Here is a 25,983-nt window from a genome sequence, read left to right as displayed (position 1 = left end):
CTGATTAACAAAACCTTAAAATATGCATTGTAATGGTGGCATGTGGAAAGGTAGTGGAAGACTGTGACTTTCTATAGTCAAGAGAGTAACAGTGCCTTGAATCTGTATAGATGGGGTTATGCATTTGCATATTTGCACTGTGCAAAAGGGGCAAGAATAGAAGAAAATATTGAACAAGCTAATATCTTTAAGCCACTATGTGTGTGTGTGTGTGTGTGTGTGTGTGTGTGTGTTTATCCAGCCTGGAAACACGGCATGCTAAAGACCAATTCTAAGCTAAAAAACTTAATGGAAAGCTGCATCTTCAGTAGATCCGGCCAGCGCGTTTCTCAGGTTACATAGCATTATTCTCACAAAATGAATTGCTGGGATCTCTGAGCACAGTGACATCGCTAAAAATAGGCTGGACGGTGCAAGAACCACAAGTGACTTGAGAACTGTAGCTCAAAGTTGAACTGGGAAGTTGTTTGATAATCTGAGACCCAATGGCCAGAACTTCAAGCTCTAAACATTAAAATGTCAGATTACTGGTTTAAATTGCCCAAATCTTCCATGACATGTTTTTTTTTTTTTTTATCTCTTGTTTTTTCCTCCTTATATAAAGCATTTTTACCACACCACTGGTGAAATGCAGGACTACAGACCGTGCCCTTGTCTGATACTGCATTGCATGTCAGCCAAAGCAGGAGAATTATAATTCTGCCTTAATATGCTCCTTTTATGATTTGTTGGATGTTCAATCTTAATCTCAAAGTTGGTTTACTTAACATGCAGTTGTGGTTCTCACAGTCACATCCGATCCGAGCTTAAGAACCCTCTATTTGGGATTCCGGGTCTAAGTCCATCAGTGATGAAAGGGCTTGGATGAATACTAGCAGACACTTGTCTGCCGTCGTCTACCACCGGCATTGGAGGATTCCACCAGTAAGTCGTGTGATTTACTCCCAGCCGCTGTACATTCTTTCAAATCTCCTTTCATCTCCATCCCGGCGAAGAAAAGAACCACCATTACCTCTTTAAGAGATAGCATTATACAAGAGCACAAGCAGTGATTTGCCAAGATCCCAATTACGCAGTGTAAACATCTGCGTGCCATTTGTACGCTTGTGTTTTTATATGCCCCATCATCATTTCTAAAAGTCACATTTAATGATATGAGCCACAGGCAAATTGACGCACAAGCAAGTGAAAGCATCTCCAAATCTATAGCATGTGATTTTACAGCACTGATCATAATAATACTGCATACGAAGATATGCAGAGAGGAAGAGCATGCAACCTTTGCGCAAAACTCTTGAGTTTCGAAATGCTCGACACAGCAGTTTGACTCGACACAGCAGTTTGACTGGGTTTGGGATGGAGTGAGGTGCGTGTGTTGACGTTAGATGAAGCTACCCAGCGTTGTTGGCCTAATTATGTAATAAAAGGGGCATAAATGCTTTGAAGTCCTAAGTGCAGTTGTCATTTTCTTTGAAGGCAAATAGTAATTGTCATGTTCACTGCCTCACAAATCAAATCTTCAACACATGTTTCCTCCTCCCTGAAGTCAGAGTCTGTGCCCTCCCTGCTACATGTACACACACACAGACGCACCACAACAACCTTCACGGCAGCCTTGATCTGCTTGCTGTACAGGAACTGCTGGGCCCTCCACCCTTTCAAGCCCTGCTTCAGTCACCCACATCTGGAGTTGGTCAATGTCTTAAGGTCCCCAGGGAAAGACTTTGGTGGCCCCCAAAAAGAAAAGACCCATCCATGAGGGAATTAAAATGACCAGACGCCGATCTGCGGAGATGCAGGCTACGATCCTTTGATCCCTTCCATATTTTATCCTCATGAGTGTCTGGCATGCTGTAGAAATTGTAAACAAACTGGTGATGGAGAGCTGATATCACTGCACTTGATTTGTGTATTAAATTTATACTTTATTGTAACCAAGTGATTCCACTGTGTTTCATAATGTTTTTCAAAAGAGCGCTGTGACAAATATGTGGGTGTGCGAGTGTGAATATCAAAATTGCAGCACCTTAGAATTACTATGGTATCACTGAGCTCGTTCTTGCTTTATGTACCAGACCATCTGTAGCTTTTCTCCATCTCATATCCTCTGCACACCTTGTGTCTGTGCACTGCTGTTGAGCTGTATGTGTATGGCTTTGTGAATGGGCGTGTCTCCGGGGAGTCCATTCTGCCTTTAAATGGTAATAAAGGTAGGGTTTCCATAACATGATGAAGCCTCCTCCAGGCTACAAATCCCTTCTTCCCAGTTGTTTGAATAGTGAGCTGGTCCCGCTAGATGTTATCCCCCCCCTTGAAGTTCAAACTCATGTTAAATGACTTCCTTGTTCCTGTGCAATCTTTTTGAGTATGGTGTTGAAAACCAGGTGACTGGCCCTCGGGCGAGGCTTTATAAAGTCACATCCTGCATGCTTCATGAGATCCTTGTGGGCTAGCCTGGGTGTCTCAGACTTATGTCTAAGAGGTTTATCAGCTCGTGCCTTGGAGATTAGTCAGTGCTTACTATCAGTATGATTCCACTTCAAACTGTACTTTTCCAGTTTGCCAGTTTAGTGGCTTCTTACTCCTCTTAAAAATGCAACAATAGAAATGAAAACCTCACCAGAGTGCTTAAATGAATACATAACTTTATTTAAATAAATGCTTTGTCATAACAAAAAAGACAAAGGTTAAAAGAGTACATAAATTACAAGTTGAATAAATATTACACAGTGATATTCACTTTAATAATTTGAGATTTTTTGTCTTTTTTTTTCTTATTTGTTTTATGTAGTTCCAAATACTGACCATTTTATTTCCCACTATCATCTTGCCACCGATGGGTTTATTTCACAAGCCAGTGAACACCAAATTATGAAAACCAATTGTATTGTTTCACTACATCCAGAAAGTGTTATGTATTCAGAAAAAAAGCTGTACTGTGGTTACTGTCCTACTGAAGTATGAAATGAATGAATATGAATATGAGTTTAAACCAAGTAGGAGACGTGGAACCTGAGGAAGTCACTAGCAAACAGGTGTGGGGAACAGGAAGTCACTGACGCTAGTAGAGACTTTTTTTTTAAGCCTGACCCTCGACCTGCAAACCAGACGAAAGAAACAAATACTTAGAACACTGAAGTATTGGAACACTTGATTGATCCAGTAAATAGTACCAGATATCAGATGTTTCATTGTTTTTTGACTCAAGAGTATAACATTAGGTGAAGCTTGATACTTTGCTTCTGGTTCCAGTATTGCATTCCCCAGATTTCCATGACTCCTGTTTACTGTTCTGCTAACTGTGTCTAATGTCATGCAATTGGTGACCCCGTATCGGGGATAGTGGCTAGGCCCTGATTGTGACCACTGCCCATGGCGTTCGCTCTTCCTCTTTCCTCTCCGTCTCTTTCCCCCCCTCTCTATCACAACTCTCATCTCTGTGCAATTGGCCATGAGAACATCTCTAGCTGTGTGTTACTTTCAATCTATTTTTCCCTAAAAGATGTTGCTGTACTGGAGGTTCCAGGCATGGGCTGCACAGCCCCTGTCAACAAATATTACCTCAAAGCACCACCTTTTAAAAGGTAAGCACAAGATAACACAACATTTAGCTTTTGTGGCTGTTTTTTTTTTTTTGTGTGTGTGTGTGTGTTCCACTAACTTCATGATACCACATCTTAGGACGTCGTTGTGAGTCAATGTCAATATTAAGTAACTGAAATAAGTGCAAGCTGCTTTTGTTTCGAAAGTGGGAGTGGGGATTTGGTGGGGCAAGGAGCTTTGATAATATATTCACAACCGGAAGCCATTTAGGACGCACATATCATTTCTCTTTTGTTGCAGCAAAGGAAATGGTTGATTTACCTCCAAACATCCTTTGGCTTCCCCTGTCTGGCAATCATATACATTGGCATTCACATGAAAATGCAAGAATCTTAGCTTATTGGTTGTCAAGGAAAGAGAAGAGGGAGGTTTAACTGACTGAGGGTACACAGCAGTGCCTCACGCATCATTCTTGTCCAGAATTGCCCCGAGGTGCAGGCGGAGATTCTAAATGGATTTACAACGTGTTGCTGACACCATTTACAGGACCTACCACATTCATCGTTCTTCTCTTAATAAGAACTAAACCTAGACCTCTTGACCGTTGTTTAAAGTATCAGCCTTGGTGGGGGGCTGTCTGTGAAAGGAAATTGCCCCGTATGATATCCATGTCACTTTCACGTCATTGTTTAAGTGTATTTGCATGTAGGAAGGCACTGTGACTTGCACACAGAGAGAGAACAACTCTACTTTAATGACCCTGTTATAATCTGTAACCTTTTGTTTTGATCATGCTCCCCTTAGATGTAGGTAGATAACCTTTGCATCGAGGCATGTAAGCAGAAGAGGGTTAGCTTCTTTGACTGCCCTGTAGTCACATGACTCTAGGTCATTCTCCTGACAGGCTACAAGGACCTATTCAAATTCTTTACAGGCTAGAATCTTTTTTTTTTCCAAGCACAATTACATTGTTGTCATACTATGTTTCTACAGGAAAACAACATTCAATAACTATATTTAAAAGTAATACACCATGGTTACACTGTAGTAGCAGTAACTGAGGGGAAACCACTTGATAAAGGAACATGGCTCAAAAGTGGGCGGTCTTTACTTCACTGAAGGCAAAGAAAACAGCACAAACAAAACCGTACAAAACTACACTTCACACAACTGAATCAGAGAAGCAACCGGCCTGACAGGCAAGTTTGCTTATGCAGATTGAAGTCAAACTTGAGTCCCATCACATAAGCTGAAAACACTTATCTTTATTTCATCGGTAGAGTCAGTGCTCTCTATGCTCTGTGTCGCCCTGCATGGCAGTGTCTGTTTAAATAGGCACAGTTGGCATATCAGGCTAGCTACATTGTCGAAGAGCCACTTACATAGGTTCATCTGGATGATCTGCTTACTCTTTTTGACGCTCCGTGTCCCGAAACATACTTTACATTGCTTATAGAGAAGGCCAGCCCCAAGACCACTTCAAGCGCTAGCAATACTTGTTGTGACAAAATCAAACAAAAGAGAGAGAAAAAGGACATTATTTTTGCAATAGGTTCACTCCAACACAGGCTGATACATACCGCACACTCGCACTGTACACATACACACATCCATGCACAAATGCACAAATCATTTTGTGAAGTTACACATGTCTAAGCAGGTTCCCCTATTCATAAGTGCTCTGACAGAACCACATACCCAGATAGAGTCAACTGTTACAGCATATCCCTATCTATTGTTTCTTTTTTTTTTTTTCTTTTGGAAAACTGACAAAAAAAGTCGAATTACTCTGCCAATTGTCAGCTCCACAGTGGCGTCATGTTCCACTACCTAGAACTGATCCGTTTCCAATCAGTGGGCCTGATACCTTTTCGTCATCACAATTTTTTTTTGTGTTAAATTTGACATCATACAAAGTGTATTGAGACGCCTAGCTTCTATAAAAAATATATCCATTGTGTGCATATATTTTCATTGATCTGCAGCCAGGGGACCCGCCTCATACAAGGGATCCCATGAGCGATAGTCAAGGGATCTAGCAAATCTTCCGGGACTTTTCCCCTCATTCGGACATGAGTGCTTGGTCAACAACAGAAAAGCAAAGAAAAAAGAATTAAAGGTGTCTTTTTTTCAGTCTGTCCTTTCGTTTGGATTTTTCTACTTCCTTTTTTTTTTTTTTCAATTTGAAAAAACAAAAATCTTGAAGTGAACGGAGGGCGGAGCATACAGGCGTGATTCAGAGAGGAGGCGTGGGCCCTGGGTCACGTGGTGGTTAGGGGTGGAGGGAGGGGTGGGAGTCAAGGGTGGTCCCCCCCACCCTCTTCACTCGTTGTTGCTGCTCTCCAGGTCTTTACATTGAATGTCCCCTCCACTGTAGTCTGTGCCAGGGAGCTGAACGCCATACTTGTCCACACACCAGCAGATGCCTCGTTTGCGGCCGCGAGATGGCTTGCACTGTGGGCCACAAAGCAAGATTATAGTTTTGATGAAAACTGCTATAAGGGTTAGAAAAAGTTGTAAGGGTAACGCCTGAGGCTTAACTGCTGCAGCTTTCAAACTAATGCCTAATATGCTGGCTAGCCAGGACATTACAGGCGGTGCTGGTCAGTCACAATTGCGGCCTGATTGTCAGTTAACAAGCTGGTTAGCTCTGTCACTAATAGGTCACATAGTTTATTCATTTATACATTTATATCAAAAGACATACTAGTATCTTCGACTCCTGTCTCACAACTATAACATAATAATGGTTGGTGCAGCACAAATAAACTATGATAGCACTTTGGACTCTCCGGTTCTCCATTCCCTCAGAGGTCAGCACTGTCAACACGGCTTGTTGTAGGTCAAGGGGGCGAATGTATCACATGTCAGAGTTCCCCAAAGTTAAAAGAAAGATTGTTCCGGATTTATTTTGCCCTTACAAGTGAATTTATTGCGATTTCAAAATAAAGTGGTTTCACCACAGAATTTTTCAGTACAGTACTGGGAATGGTGGGGGAAAAGTAAAAGCAATTAGACTAAATGTCAATGCAAAGTAAAAGAAATTTGTGAAGCAAACTCACCTGCTTGCGTTTGAAGAATCCTTTTCTGTCACAGTTGGGAAGGTACAAAGACAGAGCCATTACACGAGAAGTGTCTTTCATTCCCTGAATGATCCCATCCAGTTTTCTCCTGCATGGACCCTTTGTGGAAAGACAGCACGGGGTTAAAATCAAGCAACACAGTCATTAGAGGTCATTCTGGGTTGAGAAAGTGTTCAGATGGTTGAAGACGTTTAAAGGCTATGCAAAGGGAGAGACTGAAATGCACCCTTCTGAGATGTAACGATGAAGGAAGAAACACTAGCACTAGGAGTCACCAAAGTCAGAAATGCACTTACAAATTCAGGCTCATGCTTGTCAACGGGCAGAGGGGAGTAGTCCATGGTGGAGCCCATGGAGCGCTGCTTGCCGAGCTTCCTCTTCTGCTCCTTGCGCAGCGCGTGGACTTTTTTAGTGTTCACAATGTCTTTGGGAAGGAGTGGTACTTTTGCTGGCTGCAGCTCCTCTGTAATCTCTGTGGTTAGGGTGTCCTCGTGTTCTCGAGACTCACGATCTGTACCGGAAAACAAATAAAATATAGTCAGTTAATGTCACATATGTGTACGGTTAATTTCTTAATTGGTGATGTGTGACAGATTGTTTATTATAGAATAAAACATAATGTGAGAAATGGTTTTGGCACTGGCTGTGCCTGTCCTCTGCTGCAAATTAAGAGAAGCATGAAAAGAATTAAAGCTTCGACTTCGAACAAGCTGTAAACACAACATTTCTGTCCATGCGGCAAATATAAGTCAAATATTCACGCTCATTATCACTGTTTTGGTCTCCACCAGCTCCTTAGGGGAAAGTCTGTCTCTTTATCTGCTAAAAGCCAGTTGCCAGCTTTGTCTGACTGCCGTGTGGTGCTGGGCATGTAGCGTACAGTGGGTTTTTCAGAGCAGCTAAACGTGAGACTGATCAGAGCTTAGAGACTGAAACTAAACATTAAAGTTGGCCTTGAACTAAAAAAAAATGAGCTGAAAGAAAAGAAAAGAAAAACTATAATGTTTCACATGTTTATTTAATCTCCTGCATTATTCAACGATAAAAGTAGTCTTAAAAATTGATTTGAACTGGAACATAAAATGCAGGAATGAAAAATGTCCTGGTAAAGGAACAAAGTCTTCAGTATTAGAACCTATAATATAATACTAATTATTACATTTGCATTTGCAGTCTGCATAAATAATAAATGTGAAGTTATGCAGCTTGTTAGTCCCACATAAGTACAAAACCAGGTGCTTTTCCCGGGGTTTGTGCCAACAACTGTTGTTTCCCATTTGTTTATAGAGGAGGGGAGGCCGGAGCTCAGCTCAACAGCTGATGAACTCCTACACAAAACAAAGGAGTTTAAACTCATCCTTTCTCACCCAACTCCACCTCTCAAACCCCTTATTCTCTACCGACAACAGTTAAAGAAAATCAAAACATCACACAACACACGACCACTCCAAGTCTTTTAATGTCCTTAATATTTCACTGAGACATGGTGGTCTTAAAGTTATTTGAAAAGTCACGCAGAAATACACAGACACCAGGCAGCACATGTTTGTGAGCATACAGACCTCTACAACTTGGGAAAACAACATCACATGTTGCGTGGCTGCCTACACTGTGCCTGGAAAATTTGCTAACACGCTATCTGGACAGGGACTAAGGCCTCAGGGTGTCGTAACTTTACAGCAATGTGTCCAACATTAAACTGATTCAAATGTCAAGCTGAGGAAAATCCAGTTGCTCTGTGGACTCATATAAATGCTTGTATATTACTGTTACATTTTATGCACTTCTTCGACGTAATTTCAGCTCCCCCAGGGGGCACTAGAGTCTCAGGAATCTGAATGTCTCTCTTGATGGACCGTTCACAGGTTGAGGTCTTTTATCCTTAACCTAGACCCCCCCCTACCCGTCTCCTATCTTTGGGGCTCAGCCTCTTAAGCCTGGACCCCCAGCCAGAGGTTCTTTGAGGCCACAGAAAGAAGCCCTTAGCCCCCCCATCCCCTCCTGGCTTAGCTGTACCATAAGTACAGAGTTATTGTGGGGACTTTGCCAGGCCCCAACTGGCTGAGGCGATGGTGCCAGTGGATGACCCTGGTTATATTTATCTGACAAGGAAACCCGCCGTGGTGCACAGGGCCAGACGCACTGAACCAGAGAGGAATGTTGGCTGCCGACTATAGGCCAAACGCTGCTGAACGACAAATCAACTTCCATACTTGTATCAGGGCCTGAGGGAATCAGTTGCAAACAAGTTGCCATAACTTCTCTGACTGGCCTGTTAGTACACAGCCACCGTAGAGAAAGGCAGTGAGACGTAACAAGGACACGAGCTCTGAGAAACTGATGTTCAAAGAGGCTGACACAGCATGAGCGTCTGGAGTCTCTGGGAGGGGAAGAGAGAGGGGGGCCAGGGTGATTACCAGAATTGGGTCTTTGGCTTCTGTGCTGCACTGCCGTCTCTTTGAAATTAATCTCACAACTCATGACTTGGCAGGCCTTGGTTTGTGTTTAGATATGTCCTTGTGTCTCCCCGCTCAGACTACCAGGCTATTACTTGCTATAAATAAATACGTCAAACAAGCATTCCTATGTACACCATGTATGTGACCTTGTGGAAAAACTCGTTATTTCTGCTGTACAGGCCAATAATTTCTCAGGGCGCTTGATTAAAATGCCACATATTTGGCTATGAAATATGCTGTTGAAAATAAGGTCTGTACTTTTTTAAATGTGCATTCTTGTTTCATGTGTAATCTCATTTGAGCATATAAATGGCCGGACTAAGGAAGGTCTGAGCATGGCACATCTATTATATTTACCTTACAAGTCAGTCACTTTAAAAATTGTCTCTTTAGAGGATGGTGTTAAACACGTGGGATTGAAAAGGCTTTTTGTCTGCATTTTACAAAAACATGTAGCTTTTGTAAAGACAATGGAGTCTGACTTCTTTTCTCCTCCACTCACAAAATCACCAAATTCATCTTTTCTGAAGTGGGCTCTTCGGCGCAGCCACAAAAACTCAGTTTTTCCATGCTCAGGGTACCCAGCTTGTAAAGGAGGCTTAGAGGGTCTGTGTTTAACTCCTGAAACTCAGCCAAGACGCTGGACCGGAGCCAAGTGAGCCAAGTCATATGCAGCTCTTCCATTCAGCAGAGCCCAAAGCTGTGCTGCCATCTCTGTCTCTCTGTCTCTCTCTCTCTCTCTCTCTGTGCTCGAGCTGAAGATTTCATTAGGATGAGAGGCTCAGACTGGCCAAAGGAGGTGCACCTGATACTTCTCTGTTTAAAAATTAACATCTGCACACAATTATGCTTCATGAATATCCCAAGTTTCTTACGGGCAACAGCCCAAGCATGAAAGATAAGCTACCCCTTCTTTGGATTGTGCTTTCCACTGTGTCTTTAAGACTACAATAATACCATTTAGATAGCATAAAAGCCGGGACAATACATTCTCCCACCTTTCTTTGATTTCCCAGCATTACACCACGTTTGTTATGTCCCGCCTTTGATTAAGTCACTCGCTGCGCTGCATCTGAAATTACATCTATACAAGATGTAAGAGAGTGGTGAATAGAAGTGCTGTTTAATCTCAACAGGGGGTAGGACAAGATAATGTAGGGATACATTAGCCTGAGGGCCTGTGTCATATAAAGCACGACGTTAGTAAACCATCCTTCAGCCTCAGACTGCCTCCGCTACTTAAAATTTGAAAGCAAGGCCATGGCCTGATAACCCTGTAGTTTCTAGAGCAGAAAGGGAGGTGTGAACAAACCAGTGGAGTTGTGCAGGTCACTGAGGTTGCACAAAAGTTAGGTCCGGATGACAAAAGATATCTGGGTCACAGAGGCTTTTCAAACGTGTGGCATAGTTACCACTGCTGGAACTCTTATCATCAGATAAAATGACAAGTTTAGTATCAGAGGAGTAAACAATTATGGCATGGATGGCCAGTTGCATTTTCATAGCGATAGTGGTTTTGATCTGAAAAGCCAATAAGATACACCCTCTGCACTCAAAGCCTGATTATATGAATGACTGAGACTGAAAAGGCTCCATTCCAAACCAGTTTCTTTGACCACCGAGTGTAAGGGAATTATGTTTTGACCCATATGTCCTGTTGATTTGATGGAATTTCTGTAGTTGGACCCCGTGCATGATCTCAAACTGCTTCTGAAAATGCAGGAAATAACGCTTCCCATGGTATTGTGCACACAGAGTATGTTCACTGCAATCAAAAAGTTTCCTGCTTTTCTGAATGCATGGTATAAATAGCAACAAGAACAATTCAAGGATCATAAATTGCAAAACAGGACTTATGAGAGGATACAAAATCTTTCCAAGAGGGAAATGCTGCAGAAGGTAAGCAAACTTTCTGACCTGTTTACAGCTTCTGCAGCGCAAATAAATGCTCAGTCCATGTTGCAATGTCCATGTAAAAAGTACATTACCAGAGTAAGGCGCATGGCTCTTCTACTGTACATTCCTAATTTTGGTCTGAGGTCTCATCCTACATCTGAGTTTGGGTTTTCAACAAGCCACATGGACGGACGCAACCTCTTTTTTGGGTCACCATCACCACAACACAATTGCTGGGTGTGACGATGTTCTAAGTCCCCAGTGGCAGAAGCAGCTATTTTGGCGAGAGTCGAGCGCTCCTGGATGTACTGCACAAAGCCGATCTCCGAGCACCATTTAAAGAAACATCCCAGTGGGCGAAGAAAGAACTTCCACATTCATTCGGGCTTAAATCTTTTCTTTGCACACCCAAGACCGAGCGAACCGCCTGTTATGTAACATGATAGGTACACCACTGGAAGAAACATCTTCTTTTGAAATGTTTTTTTCTTACACTTCTAAGTGGTTGAAGGTAAGAATCAACAATCAAACACAATTTCAATAATTATTAAGTAATTAAGAGAAAGCACATTTCAATGCCAACGATGAACTTACCTACCAGGACAGGGACCCATATAAGGTTTACCTGTCTCACATTCTGAGCAACACAAGCATTTCAGAGAAGTCACTGGAGCCTCTATTGTTTTCCAGATCCAGAGAAACTTAAGAGGCCTAGTTTTTGTCCTGCTTTCGGTTGGGAATTTGAAAAAACTCCTCTGTTTTGAGATGAATTTGGTCCCTTCTCGCAACATGCTAGCATGTAACCAGGTGTTGGAGGTGAGTGCACAGGTCAGGAGTAAACGCATGTGACATCATTTTGAAGCCCAGCATGCGGCCATCCCCTGCCTTTTTTTGAATCACATGCTCCTAGAGTACAACCACTACAATGAGAGCTGATTTCTTTTGCAGCTGTTGCCACCAGCAGGCTAGGTGTCAGTGACCAATAAGCTGTACAAATACCACTGTAAAGTTTTATAGGGAGAAATCAGGCAAGTGTGCCAAAGAGGTTCAGACCCAGTGCTGTCGACTGTCCCTATGATCATACTGTACATCAAATGCTATGTGCCTTCAAAACCTACATCAACAGTATCAATGTCATAGCTAAGAAACCGGGTTCTCTTCATTTCTTTGGGATCCCATTTTCCATGAATTGTGTGCTTTTTCCTTGAAGTCCTCATCTGACATCTTGACAAAATGACCTTTCAAATAATTCTCCCTAACACCTGCAACAGATCAGTTGCAGCATGCTAGGCTTTCACTGCACTGTCTCAGATGTTCAAGGTGAGATGGATGGAAATCCACATACAGTCTTTTCTTTTGCATGAGCCCATCGTGAAGCTGTGGGGCAGCTGGGACCATACGTGACCAGAGATATATCTAACGTGGCGTGTCTGTATGAGCATGCAACGTCCACAGCAGACAGAGTATGGTGGCTGGTTGTCATTAGTCCAAGTGCACTGTCAGAGAGAATCAGCGCTTTACCACTTGCTTTAGTTTCCCAGCTTTGACCCAATAACCAGTTGTGTCAGCGGACATGGGAAAAGCAGATGCTGATTCTCAAAGCTGAATAGCTTTCTAAAAGTATGTGATGACAAGTGATTCTGTATGGTGCTTAGAAATGAGAAGGCCACAGTGTGACCGGACATATGTGACGTTCTCTGGCAAACATTAAGCATCAGAAGTCTGCGGTCGCTTCATTACTCATGATTATAAATATCAAGGACAAAGACTCGTGAAAAATCATTAACTATTCCAAATGTCGCTGTGGCTGAAAAACTCCAAAACTGTCTGGCAACAGGTTAAAACTGCACATACAAAGAGCCAAGACAAATGAAAAGTATTAAAGTTGTCAGTAAAGGCACCAGGTTTCTTGTTGCTATGCGAACGAGGGGCATAGTATTTCTAGCTTAGCTTAGTGTGGGTGTGTGTGTGTGTGTGTGTGTGTGTGTGTGTGTGTGTGTGAAGTATTCTGGATTTGGAACCACTCCCTAATCATCTTTTGTTTCTTGGCAAAGAGCAATCTGTTAAAACATAGGGCCTTTCAGAAGCTTGAAGGACAAGGGGCCTGCTGCCATGAAGTCATATCTGTTGGCAAGCTTTCCAGAGTCTGATTCACTCATAGGGGGGCTAACAAAGTCTGAGTGCCCCCAAAGCACATACCTCCTCCTGTGCCTTACAATCCAAGCAACCCCTGGGATCACAGTGCAAGAGCGAAATGTGAATTAATGCACCGCTGGGACGAGAACCCAGACGCAGAAAGATGGCCAGGAATCTTTTTCTTACATAAAGAGTACAGGGAGGGGGGCTGGAGGATGGCAAATATTCCTCTTTGCCATTGTTTGGCTGCCCCGGTCAATATTTAGTAGGCTGCAGCTCCCATGTCCTCCTGAGTGCTGCGGACACTTGAGCTCCTCCCTGTGTTTGCTTTGCTCAGCTGGTACAGCACACAGACAGCTGCAACCCCACACCACAGGAAACCAGGAGCTCACCTCACCAGCACCAATCGGCTGAGCTGTTTGACAGAAGGCCCTTCAGAGGAAAGAGAGAGCCAGAGGCATTCTGCTGAATCACTGCATTGTGACTGAGCGCCCATGCAATGAATGCATTGCCAGAGGCAGGAAAAGATGCTCTGATTACCTCTGTGGGCCAACAAAGGAGGCAGGTTCTGTGTGTGTGCAAAGCCAGAGTGAGACCAAACCGCCTGAGGTGTCATCACTCACAACAATCACACACAATGCACACCCAGACACCCACACAGCCCCGCCCGTGTATACATGAGAGCAAACACACAGGCATGCGTGCGCACACACACACACACACACACACACAGAACTGATGGCTTGCCTTTACTGTGTCTCAGTTCAGTGCTTTACAAAACATAAGGTTTGCTGGTATTTTTACAAAAATGGCATTAATGGACAAACCACATTCTGCTCTAATGTCATTAAGAAAAGAGGTGAGGTTCTGCTCACTGGAGCAAACAGCCCAATGACTCTGTCAACAGCCAAAATCAGCCCAGTGGTCGCCTATTATACAGAATGAGGCATGTAGCCAAAACCTTTGTGGTTACCACCTACTTATCTAGTTGTTGACAAGCTGCTAAAATTCTGAGTGACAGTGTACCTCTCTGCTAAACCATGAAATGTCTTAAATCATTCAAGGCTATTGGCTCAACTCTCTTTCTCTCTGTGTCTCTCTCTCTCACGCACACAGATTTAGTGGTAATCCGACTATAAACACAACGCCAGGGGTAGCCTGCAGACCTAAATCTATCTTCCGCCGATGGAGTGGCGCCTCATGCCTCCCCATATAATCTATACACTGTGCTTTTCCCTCATGCCTGGATGGATTCCACGTATCAGGTGTGAATGATATTGGAAAGGCGTAAAACGGGGAGAAATGAAAGACATAAAAGTCTAATGCGCTCTGGCGTAAGGATGGGAAAGAGAGGGTTTTGACAGACACTTGTTACAGTTGTGGTTATTAAAGGGGGCAATTTGCAGAACAAGCTCCACTTTAGGGGTTCCCACATTTCCCCTCTTACTGAGCCTTGCATAAATAGCCTACACTACTGTCATGTAGAGCACAGACCGCTTTTCATAACGTTTTTCACTCGGTTGAGAATTTCCTTGCGTCAAGACTTCAGAAGAGACGGTGAAACACTCCTTGGAGAAATTAGCGTGATCGCGCTGCCTTCAAATGTAAATATTACAAAGAAATGGGGACTGGACCGCACTTTGACAGCTCAACTTTCCCGCACTGGAAGCTCAAACCAGCGGGGACACACCGTGTGCGTTTACCGCAGCGGAGCGCTGAGCCGCCCGCGTCAGATTAACCGGCACCGGGCACACAGACTGAAGTGTTGGTTCACCTTGTGTAGGCTATTTATTACCATGAAGATTCACAATGAGCGGCACAATAACACAACAGTGTCACTACAGCTGGACGCGGAGCCTGTGAACACCAAGGTGCGTGGGAGGAAAGAGAAGAGGAATAAGCTCCTGCAGCCAGTTTAATCAAGGCAGTGGATAACAGCTAATCAGTTGGCACCTCAAACCATCTGTCAAACAAACGCTCTGTCAGAGAGCAATGGTACCGGTACTCATGTTCTACAACTCTGGGGATGGGAACCACCTGGGCTCCCTGGATGAGGAGGCAAGAGGGATATCATCAATAATGTCATTTAATGTAGGTTACTAAAACGATTGAATTTATCACGGAACACACTCTGTTGGGCTTTCATTTATTCCAGCTAGACATTGCAGCACAAAGCGGATCCCCACATGGGACAAGGCATCATCACACACTCATCCACAGAGGAGAGTGGAAAGCCTGTTGTCCTTTTAGCATTGATGCGTTTATTTCTGCACATTGACATTTTCAGATTAGGTCCCAAACATGCATTTAGACAGCCGGCCGGTGCGCGTCTTACCTATGGGCAGGTGGGCAGGTTTGTATCCTTTCTCGTTGGTGCACACTCCCCTGCCGTGGAGAAGGGCGTGCAGGGGTTTCTCCTCCCCGCTCCTCGGCAGGCAGCGGAGGCCCTGGGTGCATGTCCCGGTGTAAACGCCGCACGCCTGTCCCTCAGACAGGGCGCATGTTAGGCAGCAGCCGCAGCCCGGCTCCTTGACCAGCTGGCAGCCGACCGGGACCGGAGGGCACATGGAAAGCGCCTTCTCATCACAAGGCTCACACGGCACATATGAGCCCAAGCACCCGGACAGCCCCAAGATAAATGTCACCAAGAGGCAAAAACTCAGAAACATTGTTGGTGTTCTCTTCAGTTATAGCATAAACCTCAAATGCGGAGAGGAGGGGGGGAAAAGTAGACTGGTCTAATGAGCACAATGCCTCAGTCAGATAATCCGATTTTTAAAGCTAAAGCCAAGAGTCTTTATCCAAGAGTGTTGCTATCTATTTAAAAAACATGAATTACACGCTTTGCGCCGTGCACCGCACAGAGTTCAAATTAACAATTTAAAATATATGTGCAATGTGTCCCGAGATAGTGTCCTCTGCAGGGGCAAAGCAATTCTTTGCACAAAATCTCAACTTCTCTCCCCTTCAGTTTGGACTCCAGTACTTTCTCCACCACAAGTTTCCTGAGCAGACTGATCAACTTGAGAGCTGCCTTGCCTTTTTAAAAACAGCCGAGCCCAAACCCCTAACTATGAATACGCTAAACAGCAGGGAAGGGAGGCGCACTTGTTTCACGGCTTGGCAGGCGGCCAAACATTTTTTTTTTTCAGCAGCAGGAGGATCGCTCTTTCACCCTGAAGGCTGAACTGATGCCGAGGTGCAAGAGGCAAGAGCAGCAAGCAACGCAACCCTCATCAACACATTTCAGCGCAGCGCTCCTCGAAAACCCGCAGACGTTCACTGTCTGCGGGTCTGTGCATGGCTTCAAATGAGCCCCCAAAAGAGTTGCACGGTGCCCTGCACTGCGAAAAGATCACACTCTCAACAAACAAATCAGCAAAACAAACTCACTCTCAAACAAGCTACTTTCTCCTTTTTCTTTGTGTGGGTGAGATTATTCTCCTGGAGGTTAGAAACAAATTGTCCAAGATTAGAAAGCCTCTTTACAAATGGCACTTCGTTCCCGGAAAGGTCATTAAGTATTGAAACTTTGATTCAGGTCTCAAGGAAAACTCATTTTCTTACATCTTACATTTTTCTTCCATGGCCATAAAAAATAAATCATTGGTAACCCCCTATTGAGTCACAAGTGCCTCATTGTCAGGGGTTGAATGGAATATCCTTAGTAAGGAAAAGTCGGACGCAGCTGCAGCAAAGTGTTGCTTTGAAGAAACAGTTTGTCAAACAGCAATAGAAAGAAAGCGTTTGTGCGCGACACTGTACCGGGATGGCTAAACATGCATGTTTATCATTAAATCATTCACTTAGGCCTATATAAGGGATGGAACAGCAACGTGGATTTGCAGTAACTTTATTTTTCGTCCGATTTGTGGTTTGGTTGTCTGTTTAGATAACACTGCAGGAATAGCTGCTCCGGTCTATAAGTCACCTTTAAAGCCTGCACCTGTTGCTTCCATGGGACACCATTTGTGTTAGAAATGGAGCCATGAGGGAAATCCACCAACAACCCCCCCCCCCCCCTCTCTCTCTCACTCTCACACACACACACACACAAGCACGCACGCGCCCGAGCCTATAGACCTATAGGCTACAGTATATCCACAGCATATTTAGAGAGAGAATCACGTGCGGAGAACGAAAAGGGAAAGGAGAGAAGAATGGGGGAAGGATGTCACGAACTCTGAGATTTGAGGCATCAGCCTGACAGCTTAAGTGCAACTGAGCGCTATTATTTTATAGCCTGTATTCAGAATAATGCCTGATTGCTTCATGGTGTGCTCTGCAAGCACCACTCTAAATCAGCCCAGCCGGGGGGTTTTATTTCCATCTCTGCAGCTTCCAGGGCAGATCTCTCTTCCTTAAGCAGCAACAGAGTGTCGGGAAGCTGTATCCTTCCCATATTCACCTACTGCGTAATAAACCTCCACAGTCATTCCCGAATCTGACTATGATCTTGCCTTTCTCTGCATTCGCAGGCTGAGGATCCAAAGAGAAGGGATTTACTCGTGTCAGTCTTGCAGTTGACCACCAGAAGGCACTGCTAACAATGATATGCTCTGTAGAGGAGCTCACTCACATGTCCTCTGTATATACTTAAGAAATCAAAGAAATGACAGCACTTACTGAGAGATTATGCCATCATAGCTGTAATGTCACAAAATAGTACTAGAGTCTGTGTTGAATGTGTTTGCACATGAATCTAAAAATAAGAGCTATTGAAGTATTTATTTTACACCAAAAATTTCTCCATGGAATTAGTGACTGGATAATTACATAATCTCACTTAACATGAAACTGAATTCACATGGGCATTTCTAATTTTCTTTGGAATAGCTCTCATAAATGTGATTTGTTTTAACCACAACGTTAGTATGACACATGTTTAGTGTTTCCTTCACTTCAATTCAGCCATGATTGTTTATATCTTGGTTTACAGAGGATGTTGAAAGGGTTCCATAACCGCCGTTTACATATCTGGACAGTTTTTCCCCTGATGGCTTTTCCTCTGGTTTCCCTTACATGGCTCCATCCATGCTATCACTTCCCATCTTTTGCATTCAACTGTAAACCTCCTGACCGAAATGTTGTCAGAGTTTGACACACATGGACGCGTCCTGAGAAAAAAAAAAAAGGTCACAAATTAACACAGCAGCCTCAGAAACTGCGCAGAGTGAATTGTGATGGTTCAACTTCTCACCAGCCAGCTCCCCAACAAGGACTGTGGTGAGTCAGTGTTCCCTCCAAAACCAACAGGAGCGGCTAAACCCAGCAAGAGCAAACTAAGACATAAATCTAAGCTACTTTGGCCAAACCCGAGCAGTGATAATGAACAGGATTAAGCGAGTAAAGCAGTGTGGATTAATGATGCATCCACTAAATCTCAGCTGGGCATGAGGTGATGGATGAAGAGAGGGGATGACAAATTACAGGGAAAATGTGCTCCCAGTACAAGCTCCAGTTACGGATATACAATATTATACATGTTATCCTCACTGAAGGGGCACACTGTCTTTTTCTCTGTTCTCATTCTTTGCTTAGTGCAAATCCTAATTCCCCAAAGATCTGTTAATACATCAATCCATCCGCTCCTCCCTCTGTCCCACCCTCCTTCTATCCTTGCATCGTTCTGACTTGAAGGAACAATGACTACGTTTTATGCTGCACCAAAGTGCAAATTATTTGGTGGTAAAAACACAAAAAGCCTTAATGCAAAAAGGCTCATCATCTGGCACTATAATTTCTCATACTCCTCCTACACAAATACTGGCATTTTCAGCTGCTCAGCAATGTCCAAGTGAGCAGCCAGCATCGCAATACATCTCAGCAACAGAGCCTTAATGCTCTGCTCCCGCTCCATAACAAGAAAGTGCTGAGCAGTATTAGTTACATCATTTTGACGTTCTGTTGGATATCTGATATGATCAAAGGGGAAACAAGTTGGGGGAGTGAAAGCCATGCCAGAGGTTTTTTTATTTAATAAATCAAGTTATATCATTGTTGTTGCTGTTCCAGCTGGAAGTAGGGTGCAATGTGACATCACTGATGGGTGTGGTTTCAAGACACAGAAACAAGTGTTTAAAATGATTCATGTAAAAAACATGTGTGTTTGGAAAGCTGTAGGAGGCTCGTGCAGCTTACCCTGATACCAAAAACAAGTTGTCAAATAAAGCCGCTTTCAAAATATGACGCTGTAAGTACCCCTCCTGCGTCATTTCCGGACATGCAGGGCTCTGTGGTTAAGTTAGCAATAATAAATACAGCGGTGTCCTGCGTTAAAGTCCCTTTGTTTGTCCCATCATCCATCCATCCATCCACACACCACATTCTTCTTCACTCTTTATACTATAAACGTCACCTGACTTTGATGGCAGCCATGTCCAGAAATGATGTAGAGGGTTACCTCTAGCATCAGATCTAGAAAGGAAGGCCACTGGCCAAGCGGCGGTTATTTGACGACTTGGAGGGAGACCGGGTTGCTGATTTACATTGTTTCGCACGAGTCCTCATTTCCCCAAATCTCTACAATGGAGGACACATAGAGCCACAATAGCCACATTTATTTGAAATAAGCCAGGTTGAAATAAACAAGAATTATCCTTTCAAAGTCTGAGACAGTGGGCCGCCCCTCAGACAAAGTTTGGGAAAAGGTGCCTCCTCACCCCCCCTTAGTTTACTTGCTCAGTTTCACTCAATTCCTTGATGGCTGCAGGATCATTATTATGTTATTTGATCCCACTGGCACTCAACAATTGAGTCAAGATAGCCTAATATTGCTGTTTGACATAATTTCAGACTAGACTAAATACATTAAAAAAAAAAGGTAGGTCCTGAGGCATTTATTAATTTCTGACTCTGATAAAGTGGGAAAAAAGTACCAACACTACTGTATCTCTAAACTCTTAAACCAAATCACACACACAGGCTATTCTATGTGATCTCCTTTTGATAACTAATGTAATACTTTTTCACTGAGCCTCCCCTGAAACAGTTTGCTCCTCCCTAAAAACCTCAGCTTTAAGGCACATAACGCATACATTCAGTGTTGTTCCACACTATCAGCTTTTCATTAACTACATAGCAACAGTCATGGTTTGCACAAGGCTTAGCAGAACACATAAACGACTGCATACTACTTCATACTGTGTGTGCCGTGAGAACAAATGTGTGTACATGTGTGATGTACAGTACTAGCTGTGTCTTAAATGTATGTGTGAAAGAGACGCGGTTTTTTGGGTTTACGTGTTCAGATTCGCTGATTATTGTGTGTGTGTGTGTGTGTGTGTGTGTGCGTGTGTGTGTGGGCAGGTGTATTTGTGTTTTATGTCCTTGGATGGATTGGAAAAAAGATTATCGCCAGAGAATGCAGTTTGAAGTGTATTTTTTTTTTTTTGCTCCACTTCGTCAAGTCGGCACTTTCTATATACACAAGGGAAGTGCGTGATACACAAACACTCTTGGGCATACAAACAGTCCCATTTCCAAGGACATACTGAAAGGTGTTGTTGTGTATATCTGATGAGACCAGACAGCATGGCTCCAGGAATGAACCTGTTAGCAGACTGCATTTAGTCTTTTAAACTGCGGAAGAAAACTCGGCTGTGGAGTCAGTATTGTGCACGTGTGAGAAAGACACAAGGGCTTTTATGTGAAAGTGTGCATGGTAGAAGGTAAGAATAAAAGACAGGAAGGAAGGAAGAGATTTGACTAATATTCTGGGCTCATAAAGAGCTTTGATTTACAGAAATAATGGACATGGTTGGCATTATTCTTGTGAAAGCAGTGAATCTGTCTACTGCAAGGAGCCACCAAACCTAAAATTATTTCATTTTTGCGGGTTTCACTGGAGCGCTTCAATATCTTATTATGGTTTCAATGCTGTTTCAGAGTCTTTTATTCACTGTCAATATTTTAATATTTTTGTGGCAATGGGTATGGTCAAGTTTTAATGAACTGTATTGAATATCAATGCAAAATGCGAGCAACTGACAGCTCTGATATCAGTATCAGCCTTGAAACATTGGAAATCCACATCTCCAGTCAAAAACTCAATTTTGTAAATGACTGGGAAGAAAAGTAGGTGGTTTTAAGCTGTATATGTGCGTTGGCTCAAAGAAAGTAATTCCCAACTCACTTCTGAAAGAAAAAATAATAAATCTCACAAATGTGGTATATTTTCAGGTCACTCCTGGACTTTTGGAAACATGCACAAAGCTTTTAATGCACTAAATAGTGACAAATATTCAACTTGTTCCCACTTGGATTGCATCTCCCTATTGACAGTGTTGCTATAGAGGCATTGTCAACAGCACTGTGGACTCTGTGCTGATGAGCGCCCTGCGGGTTTCCATTAAAGTTGCATCGCCTTAATGTGACCATGAGAAGACCTGCATGATCTTGTAACACGAGACGGTGTGAAGGCTTATCTGAGCGCTGTGATGGAAACTCTGCAGATTGAGATAAGCTGGCTGTGAAGTCTAAAACCTTACACAAGTGGTAGTTTTTTTTATAGTCTATTAATGTATGCTTGGCCTAAAGCATTTCCAAAACTAAGCTCATTCAAACATGTGCATGAAGCCAAAGAGAGACTGAGATGAGTGAGCTCCATGGGATGGTTTTGCTTTGTGCCCTGGTCCCTGGCCAAACCTTTAGCCTGAAATGTCTAACGTTGGGTTTTGTTAAAAGGTGATGTATTTGCGGTTTCTCCTCCCTGCTGTTTTACTCCTTCAACCCCAAAGATGATTTACTTAAGGCTACATTTCTTTTTTCCTCCTGCATATTTCCCCATCTTATTCCTCATGCTTGTAATTGACAGGCCACCTTACGCAATCAACCTGACAAAAGCAATTTCTTTATGTTAATGTGTGCATATGGGAATATACGTGTGCCTGGAGGTAGCAGGCCAGGTTAAAAGTGACTAACATACTTACAAATATTTGAATTTTTGCATCAAGTACTCCGCAAGTATTCTTTAAACACTTCCAAACAATGTCTACTATTTGTCAGTTTAGGTATTTAGCTAATGCTCTATTCCAGAACGTCTTACACTAAGATCAACATTAGAATTCCTCTGCTATAAATTAAACTAAATTCCTCTACTGGCAACATTTCAAGAAAGTATGGAGTGCAAAACAGCTTCATACACAGCAAAATGAAAAATACTCAATAATTATCAGTATTTGAACTGAAATAAAGAACTTAACAAAAGCAAAATATCAATACTGACATCACTTCTAGTTCATTCTACTATGTAACAGTGCTGTTTTATTAGAATAGCTAACAGAAAAAGTGAGGGTGGAAATTGAAAGCAAGCAGTCAATTGCGTTTATGCATTTATAAAAAAATGTCAGTCTAATGAATGTAATAAAATGTCTAGGAAAAAAGAAAACATTCCCAAGCAAACTAGGTTCCTGTCATTCCTTCGTGGGGTTAAAGCTACTGCCTACTACTTCTATCCAGGCCATGCCTATATGCCATTTCAGTGCCAGCTTTAGAGTGATTTAGAGCTCAGGTATGTGCCAACCTTTGGGTATTTTGGACGACAGGTGACAAGCTGGCTGAGGCCGAACCTCAGTTCCAGGACAGCAGATCAAACCTATTAACACACTAGCAGGATATGCCAGGCTCAGTGTGTGTGCAGGTAAATTAAATATTTAATGTGTAAGATTGCAACATTTTGGCCAAGTGTCAAATTCAAACTCCAAACAAACAGAGGGCAGCACATCACCAGAGTAACTGCTAACTGCTGCTAACTGAAGCTGCTGCCATCTGTGCAGCTAGTAGCGGACCTATTAGCTGACTCTGCCCCAACTTGGCTTTGGACTGCTGGGAGGAGGAGGCCCAGTGAGAGGGGGGGAACCAACACATCCAGGTTCAACAGCAGGGGCGATTCCGGGATCAGACCTTTAGGGGTGCTCAGCCCCTAATGAGAAAGCAGAATGCATACAATGCCTCGCAAAAGTGTTCACTAATTGGTGGGGAGAATAAGTAGGTCTACTAGAGAGGAGCTGGTGCAGAGCGGAGCGAGTCAGTCAAGGGCGTCACTTTGTGTGGAAAAGGCTCAGATTAGCGGCGTGATGATGCATTTGGGTCATGAGATGTGACAATGCACCAGAACAAGAAGATTTTTAGCACTATTTAAATTAAATATTTGATATATTTGATTTAATTTCCTGCATTCTGGAGACATTTTCTGCTCTGATTAACGGTGGAAATGTCTTTTTTTTACAGAAGTGAAAACTATATTGCATTGCATGTTTTCTTATTGTGCAAATCAACCTTTCATGGTGCTATTTTTCAGAACATTTTTAACAAATGGTTTCAAAAAGTGGTGGGGCCAAAATCAGCCATTTTTAAATGTGACAGGGACATTTCCCCAGCGTCCCCCGTGTAAATGACTATGACCCCTGTGGGGTCAATGGACCAGTTAGAGTCAGACAGCAGTGTGGAGCTGTAGGCTCGTGTTTATTCCCTCAGAGGAGGGAGGGTGTTAAAAGTCTTTACTAATTTAAGTGTTCAGTCTTGTGTTTTCAGTTAAATCCTGTTACATGCTTGCTTTCTCTTTTAAGGAAGTAGCTTTCTGTTGCTGATTGAGTTTAATTTGTTAATAAAAATCTCTGTTTTGGTTGCACAGAATTAGTATAACATATAACATTAAATTAAAACTTATTTCATAGTTAGGGAACATAGCAAACATTTCAAATACGCCCAGCGTAAGTTACAGTATACAGCTACCAACATGTCATGTGTGCAGCCCGTCAGAGAGCTAAAATAGTTCAGTATTATCACAAACTACAAAACAGTCCCGTAAAATAGAGCAGTTTCTGTGTGTGTGCATAAAAATCAAATGACTGATCTTCAGCTCTGAGTAGGCCTCTCCCTGGCACAGCTACATATGCATGAGAAGACCATCAGTAATAAATATGACTAACAATAATACATTTTCTAATTCCATCTCTACATATGAGTGCCTACTCAGCCCTGCACACTGCCCCACTATCTGTCACTGTTTTTTCTGTTTCCATTGTCCTTCTCCTCCTCCTGCTGCAGCTCCTCCTTCTTCTTCTCTCCCTCCTCATCAACATGCCTGGGGTCATCATCACCAGGTACCTCTCCATCACTCCACTGATAACAGCTAATATACATACAGACACACAAAGATTCCTCGCTTATAGAAGGATGTTGTCTTGGAGTGACACATTGCAAACTGTTGTTTATAATATATATATGTATATATTTATGCCTATATATAAATACATATATAAATATGTCTATAATAAATGCATTACTAATTATGCACCTATTTCTTCTGCTGCTGGGTCCTGCCTCATCTGCACCTGCCACATCAACTTCCACCAAGGAAGCAGTCAGTTAACTTGGCGCATTCAGCAGCCTCTTGTGCCGACATTTTTTTCTTCTTAACTCTTATTTTTTCGGCTCTACACATTTCTTTTTCCTCTTTCTTTCTTTTCGCTATATTTACCATCTCTGTTTCACTGATCACACAACCGTAGGCTGAGTTCAGCCCGACAAAACGTAGCAAACCGGTGCAAAAGGTTTTGGATTAGACTCGCCCCAGATAGAAAGTAAACTCCCCTGATCGCCGCCGTTGAGCCAATAAGAATTCAGTCCAAGTTGGGAGGGGCTGCTCGTATCCCGCTCATAATAGTAAGAGTATTAGTTATTAGCCCAGACTGACAGAGACCTAAGAAGCCTTCAGTAAAACATTAGAAACTGAAAAATGTCAGTACTTAGGGACATTAAATCCATTTAATATAAGAAAAGCCATATAAAACTGTAGGCTAATTGGTTGTCCCTTCTCTTCTTTCTCCAAAACCTAACATTAAGGACAAAACATTATTTTCAGAAAATATTGATAAATTATTGAATTATTATTATAATTATTATTATTATTAAAGATTAATCATGACGGTTTTGACGAGGCTTTAACCTAGTCTTAGTTCAGTAAAGAGAGAAACTTGAATTCGGAAGGTGTATTTGTATGTTTGTGTTTAATAAGGAAAATAGATGTCAGAATATTATATATTTTATTATATATATACATAGACTTCTTTAACATAACGTCAGAACTGTTACTTTTTCACATTCTGTTGATTATATTAGTTAATTTTTTTAATGTTTTAAACTAAAATTCTCGCCATATCTAATACCAGCCCATTCTCATCTCAGGGCGTCCAATACCAATGCTTTCAGAAAAAGTGACAGAACATAGTTACTATGAGACGCTTCCAGAAGCGTCTGTGTGAGACGCTCTGGGGCATCCCGTACAGACTGGAAGTGCTAGCTAACTAGCTACGTTCGCGTTAAAGGTGCTGACAGCCCCCCCGAAGCCCCCTACTCTTACCACAACCATCAGAAATGTTAGTACCTAAACCTAAGTCACTGACTATATGCATGTCGACCGGCTAACCCTACCTGCTAGCACATGGGCCGTGAGTTTGTGTTGCTGCAACGTAGCAAAGGGAGGCGTACCTTTAGCATCAAATAATTACGCATTGTCACACTTTGTCAAGCATTAGTTATGACGCACTGAGATGAGAACGAGTTCGCTTGACTTTGATGCTAAAGGTATCTTTCAGCATCCGTATGAAACGCCACCATTTGCTACATCCCAGCAGCACAAAACTAGCTGGCTAACCCTACAGCTGTGCAGATCAGCCTCATGGCCGATGTGCTAGCAGGTAGGGTTAGCCAGTCAACATGCATGAAGTCAGTGACTTAGGGGCTTCGGGAGGCTGCCAACACCTTTAACATGAACGTAGCTAGCTAGCTAGCACTTCCAGTCTTTACGAGACGCCCCAGAGCATCTCATAGAGGCGTTTTATAGAGGCGTCTCATAGAGGCGT

At 42.8% G+C, this 25,983-nt stretch overlaps 1 protein-coding gene across 1 annotated transcript; it reads right to left on the bottom strand.

Annotated features, from left to right (window-relative positions):
* Positions 1-2,628: 2,628 nt before the first annotated feature.
* Positions 2,629-15,786, bottom strand: LOC119903824 (insulin-like growth factor-binding protein 5). Its single transcript, XM_038720064.1, has 4 exons — positions 15,453-15,786; positions 6,923-7,137; positions 6,606-6,725; positions 2,629-5,997 (listed from the first exon to the last, which is right to left on the bottom strand). Exons 1-4 carry the CDS (start codon positions 15,784-15,786, stop codon positions 5,866-5,868), a joined length of 801 nt encoding a protein of 266 aa, XP_038575992.1. The 3' UTR covers positions 2,629-5,865.
* Between the last annotated feature and the right edge of the window lie 10,197 nt (positions 15,787-25,983).

This window comes from Micropterus salmoides, unplaced genomic scaffold, assembly GCF_014851395.1.
Source record: "Micropterus salmoides isolate LMB-PRFRI ecotype aquatic unplaced genomic scaffold, ASM1485139v1 Ms_hic_scaffold_15, whole genome shotgun sequence".
Classification (NCBI taxonomy): domain Eukaryota; kingdom Metazoa; phylum Chordata; class Actinopteri; order Centrarchiformes; family Centrarchidae; genus Micropterus; species Micropterus salmoides.
The sequence above is the reverse complement of the archived record's forward strand: the minus strand, read 5'-3'. Positions and strand labels throughout refer to the sequence as shown.

Excerpts from the sequence above, each read along its gene's own strand:
- LOC119903824 (XM_038720064.1), bottom strand. The coding sequence starts at position 15,786 with ATGTTTCTGAGTTTTTGCCTCTTGGTGACATTTATCTTGGGGCTGTCC. Across the intron at positions 7,138-15,452 it reads ACCTGCCCACCTGCCCATAG|ATCGTGAGTCTCGAGAACAC; the intron begins GTAAGACGCGCA and ends TTTCCGGTACAG. Across the intron at positions 5,998-6,605 it reads GATTCTTCAAACGCAAGCAG|TGCAAGCCATCTCGCGGCCG; the intron begins GTGAGTTTGCTT and ends TGTGGCCCACAG.